At 33.9% G+C, this 18,767-nt stretch overlaps 1 protein-coding gene and 1 long non-coding RNA gene across 3 annotated transcripts; both read left to right on the top strand.

Moving 5' to 3' along the window:
• Positions 1-2,234: 2,234 nt before the first annotated feature.
• Positions 2,235-18,689, top strand: LOC126741089 (elongation of very long chain fatty acids protein 7-like). Of its 2 annotated transcripts, none has more exons than XM_050447407.1 (7): positions 2,235-2,297; positions 14,204-14,279; positions 14,617-14,807; positions 16,459-16,539; positions 16,599-16,761; positions 17,881-18,017; positions 18,074-18,689. In XM_050447407.1, exons 1-7 carry the CDS (start codon positions 2,250-2,252, stop codon positions 18,281-18,283), a joined length of 906 nt encoding a protein of 301 aa, XP_050303364.1. In that variant the 5' UTR covers positions 2,235-2,249; the 3' UTR covers positions 18,284-18,689. The 2 variants fall into 2 exon arrangements, with proteins under 2 accessions (XP_050303364.1, XP_050303362.1); XM_050447405.1 differs by lacking the exon at positions 2,235-2,297 and adding an exon at positions 3,910-4,216.
• Positions 11,721-13,575, top strand: LOC126741092 (uncharacterized). Its single transcript, XR_007662102.1, has 2 exons — positions 11,721-13,292; positions 13,391-13,575. It is a non-coding gene; the product is annotated as an uncharacterized LOC126741092 (long non-coding RNA).
• Positions 18,690-18,767: the final 78 nt, after the last annotated feature.

The raw sequence follows: 18,767 nt of genomic DNA, 5'->3' as shown, positions 1-18,767 counted from the left end.
GTGTATTTAAAAATTCAAATAAATGTGACCAGAAAATACATTTCTATAACACAAATAAACTTAAGAACAACTTGCACTTTCAATTTAATATGATAGATTCCAGTTCAGTGAAAAAAAATATTTATTCCATTAAGTCCAATGCTTCTGGTCATGACAATTTGACACTTTTTATGATAAAGCTTAGCCTTCCTGCTATCCTACCTCATTTGACACATATTGTTAATTCTTGCCTAGAAGCCGGGTATTTTCCAGAGGACTGGAAAAAGTCCATAATTCTTCCTGTTCCTAAGACCAGAAAAGTAACTGCTGTGAATGAACTTCGTCCCATAAGCCTGTTGCCTACATACATTGCCTGTTGTTCACACACAAGTATTAAATTACCTAAATCTTAATAATTTGCTCCCAGTTCATCAGTCAGGCTTTAGGTGTGGACATAGTACTACTACTGCTCTTCTGAACTTAACTGACAACATAATAAGGGCATTAGACAAAAATATTGCGGTTGTCCTAGTCTCCCTGGACTACTCTAAAGCTTTTGATCTGATAGACCATGATTTACTATGTGCTAAACTAAAATATCTGGGCTTTGACGAATGCTCTGTCTCCTTTTTCAGGTACTACCTGACAGATAGACAACAGCGCGTACAAATTGGTAACAAGTTTTCTTCTGCTGAGACTGTGATATCTGGTGTACCACAAGGATCTATAATTGGACCACTTTTGTTTCTAATATACATTTTTGACATTTTCCAGGTAATCAAAAATTCAGATTCACAGTCATATGGAGATGATAAACAGGTTTTGCATTATTTTGACCCCAATAAACCAGCAGAAGCTGAAGCATCTCTCAATGACGATCTAAAATCCATCAATGATTACTCAAGAGAACATAACTTAAAGATAAATCCTGAAAAAACAGAGGTACTTCTCTTTTGTTCACAAAAGCGAAGAAAACTGCTAGAAGGTAGGTTGCACCTGAAACTGGGCGACACAACTTTGGGATTTTCTAAAAATGCGAAGAACTTAGGGCTTATCATTGATACTGATTTAAGGTTCAGAGATCATGTGAATAAGTTACTTCAAAAAAGTTATGTAAAAATGAAAGTTCTCTATGCCAACAGATATATCTTAGACTTTAATATTAGGAAAAAACTCTGTGAATCTCTGGTTTTGCCAATTTTTTATTATTGTAATATAGTGTACTACCCCTGTTTAGATTTAGTGACAAAAAATAGATTGCAAGTTGTGCAAAATAACTGTTGTCGCTTCATATTTGGTCTGAGGAGATATGATCATGTCTCAGCAGAATTTAAACAATTAAATTGGTTAAATATGTCGGGTGTGGTAAAGCATCATTTTGCTACTTTTCTAATGAGGTTGTTAATATCAAATATTCCTGTATATTTGAGGGAAAAGTTAGTATTTCGAACATTTATTCATAACCGTGAACTTCGTTATGGAAATCACTTTACTATGCCACAACATCATTCAGCACTCTTTCAAAGAGGTTTTGCCTATAATGCAGTATCTTTATATAACTCCTTAGATCCCTATTTAAGAGATATTAGTTTAAACGGCTTTAGGTCTCAGTTTAAAACTTATTTGTTAAATTTACAAAATACTTAGTGTCATTATGAATTATGTTTACTTTTCACTTCTTTTTTGATTTAGAATAGGGATGGTTAAGTGTAAGAGTAGCCTAAGGCTAAACTTCGCCATTTGTATTCTTTAACCTTAATCTTATATGTATATACCTATAAAACATTTAAATTTGTGTAATGTATATGCATGATTAATAAAAGACGATTTATTATTATTATTATTATTATTATTATTGTTGTTAAAGTTTCGACCTCAGGAGGAAGAAACTCATGTTCCCTTTCTTGTTTTGTCTACGTCTCTAATGACAGTAATGACACATGGCTTCGAGATCATTTTGATGCAACATTGCCAAAAAAGTTCTTATCACTTTTTTCCCTAAACAACGTAATTAACGTTCAAATGCCAATCAAGATCAACCATATTGATAATTAAGTGTTTTTTGTACATATAATTTTATGCTGTGATGCTGCCAACCTAAGGAGATGAAACGGTACCTTCGGATTAAATTATAGGCCTAAAAGTGTGTCAGGAAGTAGAAGTTGTACCAGAACGGACAATCTCCGAGCGGCGTATCAGTTAAGTATGACCGTGGCCGTGAAATAAACGCTTCTTTGACGACGGTAAAGTGGTGTGTAGTTTAAAAAAACATGTTTTTAAGAATTTTTATTGGAATTTTCATTAGTTTTGTGTTATTGGTAAGTAGTCTAATGAAGCCTGAGCAACTTCGAAGTAAAAAATTGCGAAGCCTATCAGTTTTTGTAAGTGTCTGATAACAGCGCTCACTGGCACCTTTAACCTATAGGATATGGAATGACATTGACAGTATTATTTGGGTTACATTTGACGACACTCAATTATTTGTTATTAAGTTACTTAAAAATATAGTTTTACTCAAATTAAACTAAATTTTATTTTTCTCTTGAGCAATTACCATTGCTCCATTATATACATATATATTATGTTGTCACCATAGAGAAATGAATATTAAATACATCATATCAATCATACTCTTAATTACTCTATGGTTGTCACAACATGTTTGTTTGACATATTAGTAATGATGTCATAATGTTGTTCTCTTCGTGACAAGTGACAGTTCTTGCACACGTGACGTAACGCTCATGACGTACCTAACTAAGGCGATACAGTGTTGCCGTTTATAAAATAACATATTATTCGAAAAATTCACCATAACAGGCAAATTTCAAAGAAAAATCGCATCTCGTGTCCAAATTATTGGCAAATAACAGTAATTTTACTTATTATCGCTTACCGCGATTTCCACGATTAATAGACGTAGTTGCCGCACGAGCGATAATTACAGGTGCAAATGTACTGAGGTTCTTTTCTCAAAAAAAAAAAAAAAAAACAAAACTAATTTGTTTTTTATAATATGCGTACCGTATGATAGGAAATATCAGAATAATTAATTCGGTTACAACCAGAAATCAATTTAATGAGTAGTTTTTTCAATCTAATTTACGAAGGCAATTAAGACATTTTTAAATTTGATGGTCTTAAGTGACCGGTCAGTATGAAAACAGCGCATTTACTTGATGACGTTGCCAAGTTAAGCATCGAAGGTCACCGTAGCAACCCTTGCTTTATAGCCCTAGCGTTAGTATGAGGTGCTTATAAATCGTATGATCCTCAGTTCGATTCCTCACCAAGACAATACTTTTTTGTTTTTTTTTTTTGCACATTATAACACTCAAAAATTATATAATATATAAATTAATTATTTTTTTTTAAATAATAAAGAATGATTCTCTTTAGTGCAGGTGCTTCTGTACTAAAATCTCTTATATCTCAACTTCTACTGCGTGGATTTTAATAATTTGTTCGATTCTATCGTAAGAAATTTTTGAAGGAAACGCATGATATAATAACCATATGATTATTCAATATTTTTATTTTATAAAAAACAATTAATGATTCGCTTTAGTACGGGGGCTCTTATAATAATAAAATCTCTTATATCTCGACTTCTACTGCATGAATTTCAATGATTTTTTCGATTCTGTATTAAAAGATCTTCAAGGAACCATATGATGGTAAACGCGACGCATTCTGTTGTTTGACCTTCGCCCCCAAAGAACGACGACAATCCCTCCAAAAAAAAAAAAAAAAACAGACCGACCGATCCGAGGTTCCTCCTCGGGGTCACCCACCACGATCATCATCACAAGTAAAATTCGCGACTGACCAAAGTACAAACCGGTCATTTAAAAGACCGACAAAAAAAATATGGTGGAGGTGGGGATACGATGGTTAAACCAAAAATATTCTCAAGCATCCGAGAGCGCCTTGGTTCCATAAACTTTAAAGTTAAGAAGTGAAGGAGCTCATTTCGCTTTGGCGCTTGAGCACCGCGTCGACCGCGGGTACTTTCAATTACTATTATTATTATTATTATTATTATTAGCGACAGTACCGCGCTATTCGATTTAATTTTTTTGGTAGAACGAGTCGTGTTGGTTTTTGGGTGCCGAGATAGTATCCAGATTGTCTTTTAGTTGGTAGCAGTATGGATTTGGAGCATCTGAATAGACTGGTGAGGGAGGAGCAAGCCTTTTGGAAAAATATAACTCACTATCATAATACTACCATGAAGGTGAGAGCACTTTTTAATTTTCATTGGTTGCATTCAGGGTGATTCGGGACTTCCTTATCTTGTGAAACCCTTTATTTATTTTTGAATTCTACGTTAAATTTTAGTAATTTTGATGCGGGTCACATGCCATATTTTGGTCGAACAGTTTCTAAGATAGACACATTTGAACGTCACCTCTATTGTTAGTGTTAACGCTTTTGGAGGTAAATTTAGTGCGACCAAAGTAGGGCACGTTACCTATAAAATTTCTTGGAATTTTATATAGAATCAAAAATTGTAATGATATGTTAGGGGTTATGTATTAAATAACGCAGTTATCGCATAGAGCAGATTTAAAACTAAGCCCTAACTTCTTTATCTTTAATGGAACACTTTGTATATTATTATATTTTTGAATTCTCTATAAAATTGGCTCTAAATGTTTTAACACTTAAATAAAAGTGATATTCAAATGTATCTACGAGGGCGGGTCAATAAGTCCGTGACTTTTTGGATAAAAGACAGGTTTTTATATAAAAAATGATTTTATTTTTCAACATAGTCTCTTTTAAGTTCTATACACTTAGTCCAAGGTTTCTCCAATTTTTTTATCCCTTTGGAAAAATATGATTTGTCGAGGTCATCAAAATAGGCATTTGTTTGAAAGATGATTTCGTCGTTAGAGCCATTTCTTTAAGTTTGGGAATAGGAAACAGTCACTGGGGGCTAAATCTGGAGAATAGGGCGGATGAGGAAGTAAGTCGTAACTTAACTCATAGATTTTTGCCATGGAAACTGCACATGTGTAGACCCTCACATTGTCCTGGTGGAAAAGAACTTTTTTTTTTGGCCTAATGTGGTCTTTTTTCTTTCAGTTCCTCATGGAATCTTTCCAATAAGTTGATATAATATTCTCCATTGATTGTTTTCCCTTTTTGAAAATAGTCAATGTGGATTATACTGCGTGCATCCAAAAAAACGGTCGCCATGACTTTATTGGCTGACAAACCCACCTTTGCCTTCTTGGGCGCTGATTCACACCCCGAGAAATCCATTGTTTTGACTGCCGTTTGGTCTCCAGCGTGTTGTGGTGGATCCACGTTTCGTCCACGGTGACGATACGACGCAAAAATTCGTCCATATTGCGGTTGAATAACGCCAAACACTCCTGGGAAATTGTCACACGGTTGTGTTTGTGAGCAAACGCGGCACCCATTTTGCGGAAAGCTTTCTCATACCCAAATGATCACTCAAAATCGAAACTACTGAACCATGTGAGATGCCTATGGCTTCCACAATCTCTCTCACTTTCAATCTCCGATCGGCTAAAACCATATCGTGAATTTTTTTGAATGTTTTGGATGTAGAGACCTCGACTGGGCGTCCAGAACGTTCGGCATCTTCCGTGCTTGTACGACCACGTCGAAATTCAGTAAACCACTTCTTTACCATGGAAATGGATGGTATAGAGTCCCCATAATATTTATCAAGCTTAGCCTTGGTTTGAGTGATGGTTTTTTTCCGTAAAAATTAATGCTTAATGAGTGAATATAGATTAGGGTTTCTTAAAAACCTACCTATACCTGCTCGAGCAACGGCTACTGCATTGACGAGCCCTTCGATGACATAGGTCCAGTTCAATAAATTACACAGTTGTGATTTACGATTACATAAGGGTTTATTGTACCTTTTGGTTAGTAATAATTAACAGGTATAGACTAATGAACGATTTACAATGTTGAAGTTAGTTATTTACCAGGGTTTACAATATTAGTTGACGTTGCCAGCCTTCCAGAATCACAAGACCAATAGCAGGAACTTAGCAGGAACCAGGAACGGCATTAGTACTAACGTCACCTTGGTTTGTGCAGCTATTAACAACCACTGTTGCACTCACAACGTTGCACTCACTTTCAGTTCAGTTTTCCACCTTTACGCACACTTATTCACTATAGACCTTTTTACATAACTTAAACTACTTTATCGTAACAATTAGGTATACATATATGAACTTTAGACAAATACTTAAACGGAAGAGAGTGAGAGAGAAAGGAATTGCTTGCGCCAACTTGCTCTTGACTAACTTATTTTCTCGGTACTTTAAACTTTGTGAATTACTTCACTGGTGAAAGAAACCTTGTGTTTAGGGGGCGCGAGAGTAGGTACTTCTTTTTGCGGCGACTGATAGCTGCTGGATACTGATTTTTTCTCGTGGGACTCGGGGTGAAATGTTGGGTAAAAATGTGGGATGCACATGTGTCATGGGGCCAACACTTAAGTGAACTTGAGGAGAAAATGGATTTTGAAGTGCACTTAAGCTAAACTGGTAACAAAGGCATTTCTTAAAAAGTAGGTAAAAACACATGTTGGGATTTGGGAGAAAGTTCAGGCAAAAATTATTTACTTGAGAAAAAAGGTATTATTCGTTTGACAACCATAAACTTCGATTCCATAAAATCATAAAATAAAATAAATTGTTAAAATTAACTTTTAACAATGAGCACACGAAATTCACTTTTTTCCATTTTCTTCTCAAAACGAGTGGTAGTCTGCTATCAACAGCTATCAAACACAAACTAAATGACGCAGCTTGTTCAAATTTTGACAGGAAAGGGCGGGAAATTAAAAAAGTCACGGACTTATTGACCCGCCCTCGTATCTTGGAAACGGTTCGACCAAATTCTGGTATGTGACCCATTCATATCTCTTAAAATTTCACATATAGAATCCAAAAATGCATCTTGGAAAAGAAATATCCTAAATATATATTACATTCATATGATGAATATATTGTTTTTTTTTTATACGATTTTCTGTAATTTTAATTGAAAAAAATATATAGTTTCACATGGCAATCACTTAAAAAGAATGTTAAATTTTTGACTATGGCCCGTCCTAATTACCTATTAACGTTAAATTGGCTTGAGCTATAAGTCCGCGTATACATCCGTAGGAATATGATATTTTTACTTTCAAAAAAATCATAGTAACACCATAACTAAAAGCATAAAATCGGCCAAGTGAATAGAACATTTTGCAACTTGTTACATACATTTCACGAAGCAATAAATCAAATTCGACCTTATTGTATTTATTTTTGTATTATATTAAAGAAAAAAAAACAAACAGTTTTGTCGTGGCCGTGATTCGAACTTAAGGCCACCACCTTCCTACTCCAACCATTCAACAAAATGTTGACTACACCGCGGTTTGATATGCTATCTACAATTTTTTGCGAAGCATACGTGCCGTTTCTCGTTAATACGTACACAGGTGGTCGGTCCTTCCTATGTTAAATGTCAAGTTTAACCCGAAATATTGCCCAATTTTAACCATGATTAACCTTGTCTTTACGTTAAAAACATAATGTGTTATTGGGTAATATCCATATAATATTTATTTTTAATATTTTCTACAACTGCGCATATATATGAAGAAATCCGCTTTAAGAATTATTCAAGGTAAAATATTCGGCTCTAAGAAGAATCGTATGTACTCTAATGGCCCTGTCTAAGTGATTAAATATTTCGGTCGACTGTCCTTGTAATTAAAAGGAAATTATTAAAATAGCCTGGGAATTTCATCAGAATTTTTAGTGTCATTAGTTTCATTTGTTTTATTTATTAACATATTATGGCGTTTATCAATACGTGGAACTTTAAAATCAGATAAATTATTTATTTTTTTTTATAGGAAACTAATGCTCAAAATTCGCTTTTATATTTGGCTAAAGAAAATAAAATAATAAGAGTTAATTATTTAATAATATTAATTTTAAAAAAAAAATAAAAAAGGTTTATTTAACAACGAATCGAACTTTAGACTCTTTGATATTAATTCAAGGCACACTACCACTGAATATACAGGTTGGCCATTTGAAAACGAAACAGAGCCTATTTTGGGTCCCTCAGCACATTTGCGAAAAAATCTTCGTACCCGTCAATTTTTGATTCAAGGGGGAACCATTTTTTTGCTAGTCGCCCCCCTGAGGGCAAAGCCCTAGCGGGGGTGACAAAGGCCCCCAAAATTTTAAATGGAACGAGGGATCGAGTGATACCTTATTTTGAAGGTATTTTTACGTGGATTATAATCCTAAAGTTTTAAATCGTTACTATTTGCCTAGTCGATACAGGGGCTAATAAAAGTTACAAAAAAAATTTAAAAAGTAAAATTTTAAATAAAGGGCTTAAAGATAAAATCAATCAAGTAAATGTTCAAAATGTTGGCCTTCGATTTCTATACAATAATACAGGTTTTGTTCAAACCTTTCCCGTACATTTTGCAAAATTTCTGGGGTGATTTGACGACATTCATCAATATTATAAGTGCCTCGTCTCAATAATAGACATCATACCACGTTTCATCTCCCTACTCCTAGAACAAATCTACTTAAATTTTCACCAATTTATACCATGTGTAGTATTTACAATAATGATGCTCATTTTGACATTTTCAATATTACAAAGGAAGCCTTATGTCGCTCACTTGAACACTAAGCCACAAGTAACCTGAGTTTGTATTAAGCTATTTTTTGTAAATAATATAGCCATTTCCGTTAATAAAAATTGAGGTTTATAGTCAGCACATTAGGTTTTGATCGTTTTTGTTACTTATTTTCTATACCTTTTATTATTTTTTATGTTATTTTTTAGTTAGTTTTAGTTAGCTTAGAAGATTTTTGTAACAAGTTATATATACATTTTTCTTAGTTAGCATAAGTTATATTTATGTATTTGAAGGTCTTTCCTGCCTTGTAGATGGGTATTTATTTACCTGTAAGGCTTGTATTGTAAAATAAAATAAAATAAATAAAATTATTCTTTATCGCAAATGGTCTAGCGATGTTGGCTGACTAGCATAAATTTTAGTTTTTAAATGGCCCTATAAAAAAAATCTAACGGGCTTAAGTCCGGGAAACGAGGAGGCATTTCAATAGCTCCTCTTCTTCCAATCCATTGTCCTGGAAACGTTTGGTCCAAATATTGACGAACACTTGCAGCATAGTGGGGTGGCGCCCCGCATCTTGCTGAAATACTAGACGATTTTCCAAGTACTCGTTGTTATTTTTTAGTATTTCCACTAATGCTGGATGAATTATATTTTCTAATAACTCCAACTACATCTCTCCTGTTAAATTGCCAGGTAAAAAAAAGGGCCCTACGATATGTTTACCAGCCCAAACATTTAATTTTTCAGGATGTAGTGTATGCACCTCACGAAATATTTTGGGATTTGAATCAGCCCAATAGCGACAGTTGTGACGATTCACAGTACCGTTTAGGAAAAAGAAGCATTCGTCAGAAAAACATACATTAAATAGAAAGTGTGGATCATTGGCGGCTTGTTCAGATATAGTTTCACAAAATTGTACTCGCCTATTAAAATCGTCTTCGTTTAGTTCTTGTACGAGATGCATTTTGTACGGATGAAACTTTTTTTTTTTTAATATCTTCTGAATGCTGCTTGTCTTAATACCAGATACGGTTGATAACTTTCTTGTGCTCAGTGTAGGATCTTGCACAATATAGCCTAAAATAGCTACTTCTGAAGCTTCATTCACCACTGGATTATTCATTTCGCGCTTATTATTAGCCACAGACCCAGTTTCCCTAAATTTTTGAACCAATTCCAAAATGTACTTGAGATGGACCTGTCGATTAGGGTGTTGTAGTGTGTTAAAGAGCTGGGCAGTTGTATTAGCATTTTCATTGTTCGCAAAGAAAAGAGAAATTATTTCAACTCTTTCAGCAAGTGAATAAACCATTATCATACTCAATGTTGTAACTAACTAACTTTAAAGAGCTATTTGTTTGACACACCATGATCTGTCAGCAGTAATTGGCAACCACTATTAAACTTCAAAATGTTGCTATAATAACAGTCTCAACAATAACCAAGAGTTCCCTTGCAGAAGCTTTGCGTAACATTCGAATGTAAATATTTTCGAATTTCGGAATAGCCCAGAGAGAGTAAATCGATATGAAACTGGTGTTTTTTTTATAAGTTTATTTCGGCAGGATGGATTTATGGAAATATGGACAATTTAGTGGAAGGGGTCAAGAAATGAGAATCTCGGGAAGCTTAAGCTAAAATTTTATTTAAAAAAAAATTGAAATATTAAATATGAAGGTTATCAAAGAGATTTTTTATATTCGAGGAAAATCAAATAATAATTGAGCAATTTAGAGGAAAAAGATGGGTCATTATTTTTTGTTTCCAAGGAAATTTAAAGAAAAGTCTTGTTAATCTAAGAAAGTTTCAAATGGGTTTAAGAAACTTTATGGAAATCCGGAGAATAAAATTGAAATATTTAAAAAAACTGGAAAATTGAGAAAAAAAGGACAATTAGGAATAAAATGCCAATAAACTTGCAGGTGGGATAAGAAAAACTCTTCGATTTCCAAAAGAATCAAAACTCATGGTAAATTTTGAATAAATTATTAATAATAACAAAATATCATTATTATTATTTATTTTTGTTTTCCAGGCACTTGGAGTCATTTTAAATTTTTTTCTGAGAATGAAAATAATTTTTCATTCTTTATTTTTTCACTTAGTCAATAATTTTTCCATTTCGTATATTTGATGTTTCGGTTTTGGTTTTTCAAAAAACAATTATTTTTTTTTAGTTTCACATGTATCAGTGAGTTATCCTAAAGAAATGTAGCATTATTTGTTTTTTTTTCGTTTACTAGGGACTGCAAATAATTTTTGATTTCAAGGCTATTTATTATTTTTCTGGAAAAAAATTAAAAGTAATTGCTTTATTCTGGAAAATGGTAAAATGCCTTAAATAAAAATTTTGAAATAAGTAGTTTTTTTCAGTTTATCAAGAATCACACCTAATCTTTAAATTATTTCCATGTAAGGAAAGCCTTTTTATAATTATTGTATGGCTATTTTCTTAGAAAAAAAATTGAATTATTTTGTCTTTTTTTTCGTTTGTCAGACACTAAAAGTACATTTTTAACCTTTCCAGATTTTGATTTATTACCTTGTTTTTACACGCATCAGAAGTATTTTATAAACTTTATAAGCAATTTCAGTCTTTGTTTATTGGTTCCAGGGCTGCTTTTCCGGAAAAAAATTGAAACGCTTAGTTGGAAATATTTTTTCCAATTATTTACTGGAAAATTGAAGTAATTTTCAAATTTTCCAAAAATTGAAAACAGAGTAAGTACGGTTCACAATGTAGGAGAACAAAATTTTTTGTATTTATTTAACTGCTGAATTTACAAGCATTTTTTTTCATAAAAATGTAAATTTTATGAAATGTTTTTGTAACTTTTATTAGCCCCTGTATCGACTAGGCAAATAGTAACGATTTAAAACTTTAGGGTTATAATCCACATAAAAATACCTTCAAAATAAGGTATCACTCGACCCCGTTCCATTTAAAATGTTGGGGGCCTTTGTCACCCCCGCTAGGGCTTTGCCCTCAGGGGGGCGACTAGCAAAAAAATGGTTCCCCCTTGAATCAAAAATTGACGGGTCCGAAGATTTTTTCGCAAATGTTCTGAGGGACCCAAAATAAGCTCTGATGTATGTTGGATTTTATATGTCACCATAACAAAATTACCAAAAAGGGAGGACCTGTATGTACCAACTGGCATATTATAATTTTTTCAAAATTACAATCTATCTGCCCTAACCAATAATTCGCAACCGCGCATACATAAATTAATAACGAAATCGAACCAATTTTAATCAAACTACCTACTTAAATATTATAAAAGCTCACCGAAAGGGGCGTGAGCTAATTCTTTTAAAATGAACACTTTTTACGGTTAATCGTATATACCTATCTACCTACCTATATGCCGCAATTGAGCACGGTTGCAAAATGAAAATTGCGAAAATCTCCGCATATTGGATGCTTGGAAATATCTTCGATACGTTCAGTTATCATGGTGTCGAAATGCCAATCGATTTATGGTTATGTTTGAAGTTAAACTTATTTAACTTTACATACTGCATGCCTTTGTTCTTCTATTCCAACTATTCGGGATTCATTTACTGGCAATGGCGTCGTTCTAAATAAAAAATCCAAATTTAAATTGGTCGCGTGTCTGCCCATTATAAGTTAATTCCTCAGTCATGTTAAAGGTAATGAACATACGCGACTATTATTGTATTACAATAAATACATGTGTTATGTAACGAGGCATTCAACTATCACTGTTTGTTTTAATTATTATTCATATACATGGTAGTATAGTAATTTGTTTTTGATATGAGTGCAACAAAGATGGGCATTATTCAAATATGAGAGAACTGTCACTAATGTCAGGTTTAAACGTCAAAATAATGGTATTTCCAAACGGGTTTATAGGTTATATAAAAAGTGATACACATGGTATAAAAGGTATAAAACACATAGTAGTGTAGGTTTGTAAATCGATTTTATACTTATAACTTTTTCATGCATTATATTCGAAGTAACTATAGTGATGTATACCTTGGCGGCCATATTGGATAATTTATATTAGTAACTATGGCAACGTAAAAAGTGCCTCAAGCAAGAAAATTGCTACTGTGCATTTTAGTCAGATTTTTAACCCTATGTGGCAACATTTGCTAAGGTGCATTATTACACGTAATTTATGAAATATATACTCAAACATCGTGACTAGTGATTACGTAACCGTAAAAAAGGTTATAGACACCATCGCTTGAGAAAATTAGCCTTGATTTGAGAGTTGATAATTGCCTAAATAAATATAATCTTAGTACCCCCGCTTACTTTTTCGTAAGACGCGTTTTGGCGTTAACATTTCAAAATTTTAATATCAAATTTTAATTAACCGAATGTACTTGAGGGGAACTAATGCTACTATACGTCATATACGGTGCGGTTTATTATTGCAAAACTGCTTTGTTCAAGGTTTTTCGTATTTAAAGGAAAGGAAGAGAGCCATCTAGAATTTCAAAATATTTGAATAATAAAACGCTTATATATCAAGTAGGCCGAAAGCGTTCCATTGGTTGCCATGCGACTATGTTTAACTGTCAACTTAATGGTACGTAAACTTCAGAATTTAAATGATTTTTTAAGGCACACAACAAAGAGAACGCATGTTTCATATATGGCAAAAAGGTAAGTCTTAAATCTCAGGAATATCTTAGTAACTTAGTTAGATCCATTTAAAGTAGATTTATGTCATAAAATTTAATAAAAGGAAATGCTTATTGTAGAAATCCAAAATGGCCGCCATGATGCAATCGGTGACGCGATCAATGGACGCTGTAAATAATACGATAAGCGACAAATTTTTAAACATTTTTTTTTGGTAAAACACCGTTTATTTGTCTTCATGAGGATGATCTACGATCTGATGATTACCTTTGTAACATATTTTAATAAATTGAGAGCAGTTTTACGTATTTTTTTTAACACTAAAGGTAACATTTGTCAGGAAAATGACAATTAAGAAAATCCAATATGGCCGCCCTAACGGTAACGCCCCCCCGTTTCCAAGGCGACGCGATCGAATTATTTGTAAATATTTTGATGAACGTCAGACTTTAAATCGCTATATAAAGTAAAGAATCTCAGGTACATACACCTCGGAAACGTATTTATACCCGATAGATCGAAAATGTTTACAAGGAAATCAAATATATGGACTATTTAAGGGGCAAACACGTATAATGAAAATTCCAAATTCATTATGAGTTTTAGGCCACGTAATAACCCTTAAACCGTTTATAATTATTTTTTAAATACACCTGAGAGTATTTAAATTTAAATGCCATTTATAGACCTTGAAAGGACTAATACGACGAACGCGCATCATGCAGATTAAATCTACGAATTCCACATACCAAAAAAAAAAGACAGAGAATATTATTATAAGAAACTGGTTTTCGTTAATGAGGGAATCCCGATTAGCAAATGGCGAATATTTATTAAGTATACAGGGCGTAGATAAACATCTTACGTCAAGAAAAATTACGTCAATTTTAACACTGTCACTTGTCATTGTTAATATATTGTTTTTGTTTCAGGATCTTCCCTTTCTGGCAAGAGTGGTGGCTGAAAGGTACACGGCTCTCACCATCAACCAGATCGATAAAATCAGCGGTAAGTTGATTACCATTACATTGGTGAGCCATCCTGTTATACCATAAAAAGACATTTTATGGGCCGATAATAAATACTTGTTTTACCGGCCTATAAGAAGACCTGCTGGGACGTGGGGATGTAAAAAAAAATTAACTGGTTTCAACGTCATTAACACTTGAAGAAAATTTTAGTATATTCCACTCACACCTTAAAATATACCTATAGATAAAGTGGTTGACATTGAACCCAACATATTATTTTTAAAAAATCGACGAGGACCTTGAGTTCGGCAACGTGGCACTCGATTGTCTCATTCAACATTCCTCCTAGGCCAGCTTGATTTTTTCTATTTCAGATCCCAGAACGTCCAAATGGCCCCTTATAGAAACCCCAATTCCCACAGTAGTGATCGTATTGATGTACCTGTACATCGTACTATGGTTAGGCCCCCGTATCATGGCCAACCGTAAACCGTTTAAACTAAAAGAGGTGCTGATCGTTTATAACGCCGCCCAAGTACTCTTCAGTTTGTATATGTTTTATGAGGTAAGTACCTACTCGTTTAGGCTTTCTCTTTCGTTAATGTATATAGTAGTAGCCTTGACACTGAACCGAGACTGTTATCCAACAACCAAGCTGTTGTATAATAACGTCCTTGGCCGAGACAATGACAGGAAAAAATTACGGCGGCTTACTTTCTTTTTATGGCGTTGTGACGTTTCGGTACGTTTATCCTTCGTGCGGTAAACGAACGTCCTTCAAAGAGAAAGTTTCTGGTACCTTGTGTCTATTAATGGCGATATGATTTTATGAATGGTACTTGCTGTAGTGAGAAGGCAAACGGTTGCTTATTTCTACTAAGGAGAATTTCAATTAGCAAAAAAATTCAATATAGCCGCCACGGTGTAATAGGTAACGCTCCCATTTCCAAGCACTTTTTAGGGCATTTCCTCATTGTGATTTTTCAGTACGTCCTTCAAAGAGACAGTTTCTTTATGTTATTTATGACAATCTGATTATATGAATAGTATTTGCTCTTGTGAGAAGAGAAATGGTTCATTCCTGATGGTGCTTCGATGCAACCGAAACACGTGTAGCTTATAAAATTATAATATTTAATGAGACGGTGACTTGGAGTTTTTACCTGATAATTACTCTATCACGTTACTTTTACCTCAAACTTGCCCTATGTCATTTAAATTCGACACTCTATACGTAAAACCCTCTCGGTACATTTACGCATTTACTACAAACGAAAGTGTCGGTATCCGACAACAATTAAGGCGCGTTGCCATTGACCTTAAAACGGTTTAATAATAATAATAATAATGTCGGTCTGTCTACTGCAGTAATTGTTATGTAATGCTAATGGCACTTGTTATAACGCGCGGTGTATTAATGAAAATCGCGAGTCGGTCGTTCGAGGATCGAATACGATTTTAATCTTTTCCGTTTGTAGTAAATTCCTAACGGAAATTGACTAATCGATCGTGAAGGTTATGTGTACTGCGACAATGTGAAATATAGCCTTCAAATCGCCTTCATTTCTTCTTTCTTGCGTCCACCTGCGACGGTAGACATTTGGACCAATGTCTCCCGCTATAGTCTGTACTGCAGTGGTGCTTTTGTTTATTTTCATGGATTGATTCTTTATTCTATCTAATAATTTTCAAGTATTCCTCCCCGTAAAGTGAGGTTACGTACGGTACACGTCTTCAACTTCAACTTGTCCAGTTGGTGTTTCACGTCTGTTCTGTCACTTGTCATTTTGTGGCAAGTATCGGACGACTGCCTCAGTGCGATTCGTTTGTTTTTCTACCAATTACCACTCAATAATTTTCCAAGAAAAATAGATAATTAATTAGTAAATTAGTTCCTGAATGTTAATTAGTAAACAAAAAAAATTATTATGATCATGATGATGTTTATAATGTTCTAATTGACGTAATGCTAACTTAATTGATTATCAAAACGGTGGCTTAATTATGTTCCTTTTTTTCTGAAATTTTTTATCATTGAAAAACATCTCGACAGGAAATTTATTAATGCGATAATTATTTATTGCTTATTGAACGACTTAGTAGGCAAACAGTTAAAAAAAAATACCCCTGAACCTGTGACATCACTAAAATGTCATACAATTATCACGCCAATTGGGCGTATGCTGTTACGTCAAATAGTTCAAACTCTGTTTCAGCATTTGGCCAGCGGATGGTTTTGGGACTACAGCTTCAAATGCCAACCGGTCGATTATTCTGCAAACGAAAAAGCGATGCGGGTAAGCGTCCATTTTACTCGACTATTTTCCTTAAAATTTAGTTCACGCACGCGTTGTAGATGGCGAAGCTGTGCTGGATCTATTACGTCTCGAAGCTGACCGAGCTCGCTGACACCATCTTCTTCGTGATGAGGAAGAAGGACAGTCAGATATCGTTTTTGCATGTCTACCATCATAGTTTGACCCCCTTAGAAACTTGGTTCTTGACCCGATTTATTGCTGGTAAGTGTGAATCCTGCTTAAGTGCAGTTTATCACTGGCATTATGACAGTTCAATTAGCTTAGATGTCTGCTGTAGATGGCGCCAAAATGTATTAAACATTTATTGGTTATTATCGACGTAACGCTATTTCACACTTTTCACGGATTAACAGATTAAAAGTTACAAGAAAGAGATTAATAATAATCAAAAACTATCCAGCAATTGGGCAACGGAAGTATGTAACCAAATCGAATTAACGTAGAAAAACAGCAGTATTCGGAGCGGAACAGATTAGTTACAACAAATTAATTGCTTAAGTGTTGAATAGTGGATTAAACATTATTTTTGTACTCTTTTTGCCTTTCTGTTTAATATATTGACAGCAATAATGTCAACACTGTCATGTCAGACAAGAAGTTTCAGTGTCGCCAAATTGTACCAAAGAATAAGTACTTCCCTTTTAACCAGTTTATTTTTATGCCATGAAAATGGGATTTTGATTTATTTTTTCAACTATAGAAGCTAGTTGCTTAACTTTAAAGTTATAAAATCAATTTGGCCACAGTGTCACAGCTGTCATTTGTCAACGTAAATTAATGTTAAGGTCAACATATACTATTATAATGATAACAGTTTCTTAGTTCTGCTATATTAACCAACAACTCGTATAAAGCGTTTGCAATAAGACAACGCGCGGTATCGAGCTATTTAGGTTTTATACTTTCTAACCAGTTTCGCAATATTCTTGCATTTGGCGTTTGGATTTTTTTCTTATTGCACGTAAATGGCAAGCCTGACCTATCCTTTCTCGCATTTCGCTAATAATACCGGTCTTGAATCGAATTTGAAATTATTTCGCGGATAGGACAATTAAGTTAAGCAAATGAATTGACCGAAGAAAGATTTCAAAATAACGGTTGTCATTTAATGACAGTTGACAAGTGACCAATGACAACGTAGAGCTTCTACACCTGTGACGTCACTGATTCATTCCAGTCCGTACATTTTCTATCGAGTAATAAATTTGTAATTAATAATAAAATTCAGTTGAGCCTAAAATTTATGCAATACGTTACTTATGTTTATCGCGTTCAACGCTTCATTTGTTTTTTGGGAATTTAATTTATTCTGTAACTTAGGTGGTCATGGAACTCTACAAAATCTGATCAACAATCTCGTCCATACCATACTCTACTTCTACTATATGGTGGCCGCCATGGGACCAGAATACCAAAAGTACATTTGGTGGAAAAAGCACTTAACGACCATTCAGCTTGTAAGTAACGTATGAATAACGTCCGAATCGGACTTAAATTTAACTGTGTTTTGCAGATCCAGTTTGTTATAGTGTTCTTCCACGCCGCACAGCTGATGACAAACGACTGTGGCTACCCCAAACTGATGGCCTATGGTATCATGATCCAATCGGTTATCTTTTTCAGTCTGTTCTCTAACTTTTATTATCAGTCCTTTATTAAACCACGAACGGTCAAGAAACCGGTTGAAAATGGTACCGAGAAGAAGACTATCAAAGCGGAATAAGTTCAGTTCATAGTAAATTTTTATTATAATAATTGGGTTTCTGACATTTATTTTTAATTTATTTAAACTAGTCATAGTGTTGGTTACGATGATTAAGAGTTGATACACCTTGTATATTATTCACGATTAACCAAAGATTAGACAAATCTTGGTATAATACGATGGTCATTGTAATCTACGTCCCTAAAGTATTTTTTTGTAAATATTATTATTATCCTTAATATGGTGTACAAATGGTGTTCTATATAGTTGATAGGCGATGCTCGAATATGCATACTTGCCAGGATAAATTTTGTATAAAGTATAACGTAGGTGATATCTTTTATATCAGCTTAACTTAATTTAATAATAGATCCAAATGAAAAATGTACTAAAAATATTGCTCAATATATTATTTTGATTGGAATTACGGCCTTTTCTTGCCTATAACTAAAAATAGCTTTAAGGTTATGATTTGCTTGCCCCCACGACATGTCAACGAGCT

This window comes from Anthonomus grandis, chromosome 10, assembly GCF_022605725.1.
Source record: "Anthonomus grandis grandis chromosome 10, icAntGran1.3, whole genome shotgun sequence".
NCBI lineage: Eukaryota > Metazoa > Arthropoda > Insecta > Coleoptera > Curculionidae > Anthonomus > Anthonomus grandis.
The sequence above is the reverse complement of the archived record's forward strand: the minus strand, read 5'-3'. Positions and strand labels throughout refer to the sequence as shown.